Raw genomic sequence first — 9,886 nt, forward strand, 5'->3', positions numbered from 1 at the left:
AAAATTTTAGTATTTCAGTATCTCTAAATAGTAGGAACACAGAAAACTGAAATTTTTGGAGATAAAGACTAAAATTTTAATAATATTTTATATCTAAAGTACCTCCATTTCAATTAATTAATTCCAACTTTACTCTTTGTACAAATAAAATTAGAGTTTCATTCTTATTTCAGTTTTTGTCTCCCACTTTACACCAAACACAATATTAAAATTTATTTCAATCTCAGTCTCTCTTAGTCTCTTAGTCTCTTAGTCTCTGTCTCTCTTCCAAACTTCCAAATGCTACCTTAATGATCATGCTACATGATGAGAAATATGTCGACCTTTCATCCCTTATTATAGGTCAACTATATGAGTATTTATCTCTAATGGTTAGTACGCCAAGGGAAATCCTCGATTAACCCATTTGGCCCTCTATGGGTTGTGAATCTTTGGTTAAAAGCTATTTTAGAACCATAATTCACTTCTTCTTCGGTCGACATTCCAAAGTCATCCATTGATGGAGTTCGACTTTCCTTCCTCTCATTGTCGAAACCCAAAAATATGTTTACTACAAATTCTTTTGTCATTTCATTTCTTTATTAATTGAACATTAAGTCAGATGACAATACCTCTTATTATCCTAATGCATTTATCTATCGACCAAGTCTTTTGCTCTTTCTCAATTCTTTCGTAAGTTCCAAACTAAAAAACCAGACCATTGTTAATGACTTATGGTCACGTATTTGCACTCCCAACTCCTTTCTGTCGAGCTTTCTCATGATTCAACAATGGCTCTGAAAAAAAATTGGTGACCTATTTACTTCAATATGTAGCTTGACAATTTGGGTTGGCTTAAGTACTACTTTTTCCTTTATCTCTCAACCTAAAAGCTCAATGGTTCACTATAAAATGCAGGAGATGAAAAAATTTGACAAAGTTTTGGATTTCAACCAATGGCGGAACTTGAAACAAAATTTTAGGGGCCAGATAGAAGATAATTGTCAAGATGCTTTTGATATGGACCCCATTTAAGTTAAGCTCGTCTAACCTCATCTCTCTGACTTGGGTGATATTACCAAATTTGAAGCCGTTTTCTAGGGTCTCCTTCCAAAGAATTAAGGTTAAATTCATCAGATGAAGTCTTTGAACTTTTGAAGATTGTATCTCACTTTTTTCGTGTTTCATTAAAGTAGAAGAACTATCTACAGGTGTTAATATTGTAAAAGTTATATGTTCTCCTTCTTGAATATTAGCCTTCCTCTTAAAAAATGTATCAATTCTTTGATTTTTTTTATGATTATTTTATATAAAAATTTAAATATATATCCTGTAAAATATGTAAAAAAGAAGTTAGAAGGACAAATATTAAAATTTATAATATTTATTGAATTTTTTTATCAATTTATACAAATACAATAATATCAATACTTATTGAATATTCTAATATTTTTTATCATATAAAAAGTTAAATTAAATAAAAAGTAAAATATAAAATAATATTAAATTACATAAATAAAAAATACCTAATTTTTTATATTTGAACTCAAAGGTAGAATGAGTGTTGCTTATTGAATAGAGAGTTATGAAATACGAATACACTGAGTTCAGTCCAAATCCAACATATTTTAAATGTTTAAAACTAAAAACTATTGTGTAATAAAAATAAGAGATAAAGATTAAACTTTAGTATTTTAAGTCATAGTAAAATATTTGAGCCAATTAAACTATTTTTTACTTTTTAAAAAAATATTACTAATTTTTTTAATAAAAATTTAGGGGGACCATGGCCTCCTCATAACTGACCTCTGATTTCAACCACCAAATAATGAACGAACAATATCAGAGTTTGAATGTTGCCTGTTACTTCTTGTTTACCTCCTCATTCCACACATGGTGGTCAAATTATTTTGTTTCTCAATGCTCCTCAATCAATCAAGTTCTTTTTAATTTAGTTTTTTCTGTTAGTAGACTGCAACAATGTTAAAGAAAATTAAGGACAACCACATAGCAAAAATATTAAAATTTGAGAAGTATTACAAAGTTAAATGGTACTTAAAAAATAAAATGGATTTTCAATAAAATTTTTGAGATATAGAAAAAGAAAAAATAAAGGCACATTTTGATATGGGTTTTTGATTGATATATTTAATATGAATTATTTAATAAACTTGTTTTAGATAAGCTGAAAGTGAAGAAAGAAAAAAGGTAAACCACCTTATAAGTTATAATTTGTATACACTCGTTTTCCTTAAATATAACTAATTTTGCAGACAAATTCTTAATAAATCTTAATATCCAGACCCAAATTATCTTTTCCTTTTTATTTAGAGGAAACAAAAGCTTAACTTTTAAGTTATCCTGTCCAAAAGTGTTTTTTTTATAGAAGCAAACATTAGGAAGGAAATATTTTCTTAACATGCGAAGCAACATATTATTTGCAAACTTAATAATATTAGTAATCTTACTTTAACTTAAAAATTGCAGTGAGTGATAGTACATAATAGTCTCTCTCTCTCTCTCTCTCTCTCTCTCTCTCTCTCAAAATATTGTTCATGGTTGCATAGTTGATTTGATTAAGACAACTTACCTTATAGCCTGTCATTTTCTGCGAAGAAGCAGCACTTCTCGAATTCATTGGTCAATAAGATATGGCAAGGAAACCAGTAGTCAATATATATTCATCACTCTTAAAAGTTAAAACAAAATAAAAGAAAAAAAAAAACGATTTTAGGAATAATTTAGAAATTTCTGCGCAGAACAAGTAGGAGTCAAAAACCTTGAAAACGGAACGCCCTAAAAGAACAACACGTTTATATATCCATTTACTTTGAAATATAAAACTTGCCGGCACGGACCTTCTTTGTGCGACGACTTCTTCAAAGTTCAAACACATTAATTCCATCATCACCATTATCAATACCAATTCCAACAATATCATTCCCTGCAACATCATCATTGATTCATTCTTCATCACACTTCACAAACCAAAATTATATTCGCCTTCAAATAAATCAATTCTCTTACCTTCTCACTTCTCAGTTCTCATCAACAACAACATGAAGCTTTGGCCATGGCCTTGGGCCACTTCCATATCTACCCTCTTCTTCATCGTTGTTTCCACCTTCCTTGTCCTTCGGTTCTTCCGCAAAACCTCTGCTCTCCAAATCCTCAATAAATGGTGGCTCTCCTTCGAGGACCGACTCCACGTCCACCAGTCCTTCAAAGTCCCACTCTACAACCACCATTTCCAGGAGAATCATCTCTACCGGAAAATCCTCACCTACCTCGATTCTCTCCCTTCGGTACAAGACTCCGATTACACTAACCTCTTCTCCGGCCACAACCCCGCAGATATCTACCTCCACCTCGACGCCAACCAGACCATTCAGGACATCTTCCTCGGCGCCAAGCTCTCTTGGACCAAGACCAATGACGCCGTCATCGGCGGCGTCGGTTCCGATTCCGCCGCTCTCGTGCTCCGAATCAAGAAGAAGGACAAGCGCAGGGTTTTCCGGCAGTACTTCCAGCACATTCTTTCCGTGGCGGAGGAAATTGAACTGAGAAGGAAGGAGATCAGGCTGTACACGAACTCCAGCGCCGGCGAGTCGTCGCGGTGGAGGTCGGTCGCGTTCACGCATCCGGCGAGCTTCGATACGGTGGCGATGGACGCCGAGCTGAAGAACAAGGTGAAATCGGATCTGGACCAGTTCCTCAAGTCAAAGCAGTACTATCACCGGTTAGGCCGCGTTTGGAAGCGGAGTTACCTCCTCTACGGTGCCTCCGGCACGGGGAAATCGAGCTTCATCGCCGCGATGGCGAAGTTCCTTTGCTACGACATCTACGACATCGACGTTTCGAAGGTAACCGACGGATCCAATTGGAAAACTCTGCTGATGCAAACGACGAGCAAATCGATGATTGTGATCGAGGACCTAGACCGGTTACTGTCTGGAAAATCAACGGCGGTGATCAGCGTTTCGAGCATACTGAACTTCATGGACGGCATCGTTTCGTGCTGTGGCGAGGAGCGCGTGATGGTGTTCACGATGAACGGCACGAAGGATGAGGTGGATCAAGCGGTGCTGAGGCCTGGTAGGATTGACGTTCACATACACTTCCCCTTATGCGATTTCTCAACGTTCAAGATTCTCGCGAGCAGTTACCTAGGGCTTAAGGAACACAAGCTTTTCACTCAGGTGGAGGAAGTTTTCCAGACCGGGGCACGGCTTAGCCCGGCCGAAGTCGGCGAGATTATGATATCGAACCGGAATTCACCGACTCGGGCCTTGAAAACGGTTATAACGGCTTTGCAGGCTCAATCAAACGGTGGTGGTGATTCGAGGATAGCAAGAGGGGGAGGGAGGTTGAGTGAGAGCGGCTCGGGTCGGAGCAGTGATGATAACGAATCGGGTGCGGTTATATGTAGGGAAAGCTTTCATACTGTAAGGGAGTTCCGGAAGTTGTATGGGCTTCTGCGGATGGGAAGTAGGAGGAAGGAGGAGAAGGAATATTCGGGGCCCATTGAGAAGGATACTCCATCAATTGAGGGTGGTCGGGTGAATTAGATCTGAATTGTTTTTTTTTTCTTCTATAGATGGGCTCAACAAAAAAATTGTAAAGTAGCTGCTTGGTACTAACAATTATATTGCATTGGTTATTTTTTTAATTTTTTTTTTCTTTTAGTTTGGGGGTTTTCAGTCATTAATTATATAATTTTTTTTTTTTACGACAGGAAAAAAATTATCTGTGCATTAAAGTGCCAAAAAAAGAATTTCACAGTGTAATCTTTCTTAGTGTAAAAATACGATGTGAATATTGAGTAGCTAGTCTTAAAAAAAAAAAACAAAATGTATTTTTTTCTTTTGTCAATGAAATGCATCATGTTATTTTTTAAATTTGTTTGATTAACATTCTTTCCTGCGATAATCGGAAGAAATCTTAGGTTTGGGCTCACTTAGAATTTACCATTGTGCGCCAAAGCAATATATTTCGGGGGCAGGACAGGAATTTGATAAACCATAAACTATGCCAAAGATTATTGAAAATTATTATATGTATTGTTTTGAGATGTTACATTAATACCTTAGACATATGAAGACAACTGGGCCTGTAACAAGGGTCATACAAAGCAATGAATATCGATAGACTATGATGTTACAACTTGCACAAGCTCCAACAGGGAGAAAAATTTTCTCTCATCAGGAGAGAACTTGAAATTGCTCCAATAGGGAGAGACATAATCACAAATCACCAAATCTTTCTTCTTCTTAACCAAACCCTTTTGTAACCGAACCTTTTCATAATCGTATTCAAGTTCAGATTTCTCCTAAATCCAAGTTATTAGACCTGAAACAGAACCATAAAGACAAACTCAACACAACATTATCACTAAACCTTTTAACTACAATGGACAAAATTAGATGGCTGAAATACACCAAATATCCATTGAAGGTAGAACAATCAAATTCAAGTAAGAAGAGCACAAAGAATTCAGAATGAACTGCATCAATCTTGTAGGAGTAACTGAGAAGGAAATCAACTTCAGAACATGCAAAAATACATTAATGGGAATGTGGAGAAATTTTGAAAGAGTATTCAATTATTCATATTAGAAGTAAGCAAAAATAAAATTTTAATCAATTTCAAAATCAAAGAAAAGAGCTATAGATCCTTAAAAACGGGTCATGGAGCTTCAAAGGCCAACTGCTGAATCTTAAATTGTGTACACAAAATATGACAATTGAAGAGTTTGAGCACAATTTTATAGAATAATGAATTCAAATCCATAGATTACCTTTGGAGTTCATTAAAAAAGAAACACCAACAAATATCGGTGATATGATGGGCATCATGAAAGAGGTAGAGGATCCAATAAGAGACAACATTCTAGTTAGAAACTTTTTAAGAGATAGGGTGGCATTGAATGTGAAAGAGGCTCTCCCAACAGGTTTTTGGTTGGAAAGAAAGGACTTGTCAAACTGCTAAATTTTTTTTAAGTATGACTGACTTCAAAATAGTTACTGTCTCAACTGCAGAATACTTGTGCATGTACGAAAAGAATGTTCAGGAGAAACAACAATGGCGATCTGGGATCCTTCAAAGCCAAGATATACAATAGATTTAGGAACGAACCAAGTCAGAAATTTGAGCTACAGATATGATACAAGCAATAGGTCAGAAGAATGAATGGAACAAGAGGCAGAGGAGGAGGCACATAAGTTTCAAGAGGAAGGACGGTGCATAGTGTGTCAACAAGAGCCAGCACCTAGTTAGAAAAAAAATAATCTTAGGGAGAGACACAATCAATTAAGCGAGAAAATCATGAAGAAATAGAAGAGTAGAGAGCAGGAAAATCAGATTTTGATAGAGTAGTTGGAAGAAATCTCTAAAAATCAGGGATTGAATGAGAAGTATCTAGAAGAGTATGTTGCCGATCTAATAGAAGTAATGGAAAGGGTTACCAAGACAATTAGGAAGCGAAAGAATATAAGGGGAATGTGCCTGGATATAGGAGGCCTAAGTGAAAAAGATGACCAAACGAACAGCATGGAGGATTTATTTAGTCAGAGATATCCTATTTTGAACCTAAGGAACCATGATATAAATAAAAAATATGCCAATGAAACAAATAGCCCAACTCAAGGTCATAAACAATGGGAGGGAGGTGGTATAAGTAAGGAGCCCAGAAAATTAAATAAAATCTTAAAAAAAAAAGTTTAGGAGAAAGAACGAGGGATAGGAAGACATCTAGACAAGAGAGGGTATGAAAGAAAATGAGCTTCTAGGAAAGGATAGTAGTTACAGAATTATTAAAGGAGGATATTGGTGATGTAGTGATAAGAATGATGAAGATAGAAAGGAAGATAATGGAAAGAAAAAAGAAATTCACAAGACAAAGAACGATGGGGTATACATTGTGGAGCTGGCACATGAAGAAGAAGAAGAAGGAAGTAGAGAGGAGGAGACGATGACAAATAAACCAACATGATGGGAATTGGAATTGGTGAAAGGCATCAATAGCAAATTGAATTTTAAAAGAAAGAGAAGGGAGGAAGGAATACTCAGAATCATGGGAGAAGATGAAGGACATGAGAAAGATAAAGAAACTAGGAGCATTATAAAGAGGAGCAGTGTTGAAGGAACAAGCAAGGGAGAGGATGATGCACAAATGATGATTGTCCAAGAAGAGTTCAAGATCAGTTTTATGGCCAGGAGGTGGGTCTAATCCAACCCCACTGATAAACCCATATTTTATGATGTATTTTGTGCTCAAATTGAGTGTTTCTATCAATTCTTCACCCACTTATTCATGTAAATTGCATGATTTTACTATTCCTTCCTTATTTCATGATATATGTAAAAACATGTTTCCTATGCTTTAAAAATATTAATTTTAATTACCCCTTATTACCATTCGATACTGTGATTTGTGTGTTAAGTATTTTCAGGTCTCATAGGGCAGGAATGGCTTAAAGGACAGAAAGGAAACTTACAAAAATGGAAGAAAAATACAAAAATGGAGTTTTGAAGAAAAGGCAGTGACGCGAACGCATGGACAACGCGAACGCGTGCCTAGCGCGAAATGGCAGCGACGCGTACGCGTGGACGACGCGGACGCGTGCCTTGAGCATAACGCAATTCACGCGAACGCGTGACATACGCGAACGCGTGACATACGCCACGTACAAGAATCTGCAGAAAACGCCCCCAGCGATTTCTGGACCCTTTTTCGGCCCAAATCCAAGTCAGAAACACAGAATATAAGCCAGAGAATAAAGGAATCAAAGAACAGAACAACTTAGTGATAGAATAATAGATAATTTTAGGATTAGATGTAGTTTTAGAGAGAGAGGTTCTCTCCTCTCTCTTAGGATTATGATTTAGGATTTCTATTATGTTTAAGCTATGATCTCTTCAATCACAGGTTCAATATTCCTTTAATTTATTTTCTACTTTTATTTATTCCATTACCTTAATTGTCATTTATCTTTTCATTATTGATTTACAAACTTTCCATGTTAGATTTGAATATTCTATTTAATAATAATTGAGGTATTTCAGATTAATGATTGTTTTATTTATGATGCTTTCAATTTAATTTAGATCTATTTTCCCCTTTTGGCTTTGGTTAAGTAATTAGCAACACTTGAGTTATCAAACTCAGCTGTTGATTGAAATTGGAATTCTCTGTTGGTTAATTTGTACTCCAATAACTCTAGTCTTTCCATAGGAGTTGACTAGGACTTGAGGATCAAATTAATTAGTCCACTTAACTCTCCTTTGTTTAGCAAGGGTTAATTTAAGTGGGAGCAGAATCTAATTCTCATCACACCTGATAAGGATAACTAGGATAGGATTTCAATTTCTAATACCTTGCCAAGAGATTTTATAATTATTAGTTTATTTTTCTTGCCATTTAAATTACTTGTTCTCTATTTTAAAAACCCAAAAATACACCTTTTTTCCATAACCAATAATAAATCATTCTTCCTTGCAATTCCTTGAGAAGACGACCCGAGGTTTGAATACTTCGGTTATAAATTTTTATTGGGTTTTGTTACTTGTGACAACCAAAGTTTTTGTACGAAAGGATTCTTTGTTGGTTTAGAAACTATACTTACAATGCGATTATTTTTATAAAATTCTAAATTAGCAGGAATCTAATCGTCAAAATGGCGCCGTTGCCGGGAAATTGCAACTGTGTGCCTTATTATTGGTTATTGTAAATATTTTCTTTTACCTGTTTATTTGTTTTTATTTTTGTTTTTAATCTTTATTAGTACTGTGAGTTCTCACCCCCGTTGCTTTGAGTTTGGTTCTAATAATATTGAAAGAAATGGAAGCTTTAACAGGAACATGCATCAAGGTCAAAACAATCAGAGATGGACGGAGCCACGAGGATCTGATCAACCCTTTAGGCAACAACACCTTCCAAACTACCATGGACGACGACTATTCAACAATGCATGTCGAGACAATAGTTATGGTGGACCCTTTCGTAACAACCATCACCCACCAATTTACTACAGTCAAGAGCCATTCCGAGGTGCATACTAAGATGATAGATATGGTGGACTCCCCTGTAGTTACCGACAAGCCCCGCCATATACCTATGAACCACCTCCTCAACATAGCTATGAACCACCACACTCACAACCCCCTACTACCATTGACCTTCATATGACCTTAACCCTTATCCACTCCAATTCCAACCCAATTACTCCCAAGAACCACCACCTCCCAATGTACCATGTCCATATCCATCACCCCAAGAATCAAGGGAGCAACTCAAGGAAACATTTGAAAAATTTCATGCCACACTTCACCAATTGAATCAAGTGATAAATCGACTGCCTTCCCGACGTTCGGACACTCAAGGAACCCCCATGGCTTCAAATGGGCAATCTAATGAAGAACGCAGCATGAAGGAGATACTAGAAGCTCCAATGGATAGTAAAGAGCATGATTTTGTACTGGAACAAGTAGAGGAAGCTGAAATTGTCGAAGAAGAAGAATTGGCTGAAGACTTAGGAGATGCTGAACCTCTATGGGAATCCAGAATTGAGGAGAATTCTGTCAAGAATTTTGCAGTTAATGCTAAAGAGGATAGTGCACAACCCCCAAAGCAGGAATCTTATGAAGAGCTGGACAGAACAACTCCAGAGGCAAGTTTCCTTGACAATGATAATGAGTCAAGTCCTCATAGTAATGAACTTGCATCCGCAAGTGAATTCTTTGAGATGGAAGAATCTTCCCCAAGTGAATACGAAGATGATGCGAAGGTAGACTTTTCGCAACCTCCAACCTATGATTTGAGTGATGAGGAAGATATCGAAGACTTAGATCAAGATGTGGTTGAAATTAAAGAAGTTCGCAAGGAAGTGGAGGAATTCACAGAAGAACA

At 36.3% G+C, this 9,886-nt stretch overlaps 1 protein-coding gene and 1 long non-coding RNA gene across 2 annotated transcripts; one reads left to right on the forward strand and one right to left on the reverse strand.

Moving 5' to 3' along the window:
- Positions 1-2,336: 2,336 nt before the first annotated feature.
- Positions 2,337-4,877, forward strand: LOC112765144 (AAA-ATPase At2g46620). Its single transcript, XM_025811019.3, has one exon. It carries the CDS (start codon positions 3,039-3,041, stop codon positions 4,545-4,547), a length of 1,509 nt encoding a protein of 502 aa, XP_025666804.1. The 5' UTR covers positions 2,337-3,038; the 3' UTR covers positions 4,548-4,877.
- A 112-nt stretch (positions 4,878-4,989) lies between these two features.
- Positions 4,990-5,936, reverse strand: LOC140181047 (uncharacterized). The gene is made up of 2 exons (XR_011875615.1): positions 5,777-5,936; positions 4,990-5,328 (listed from the first exon to the last, which is right to left on the reverse strand). It is a non-coding gene; the product is annotated as an uncharacterized lncRNA (long non-coding RNA).
- Positions 5,937-9,886: the final 3,950 nt, after the last annotated feature.

Source organism: Arachis hypogaea, chromosome 17 (assembly GCF_003086295.3).
Source record: "Arachis hypogaea cultivar Tifrunner chromosome 17, arahy.Tifrunner.gnm2.J5K5, whole genome shotgun sequence".
NCBI lineage: Eukaryota > Viridiplantae > Streptophyta > Magnoliopsida > Fabales > Fabaceae > Arachis > Arachis hypogaea.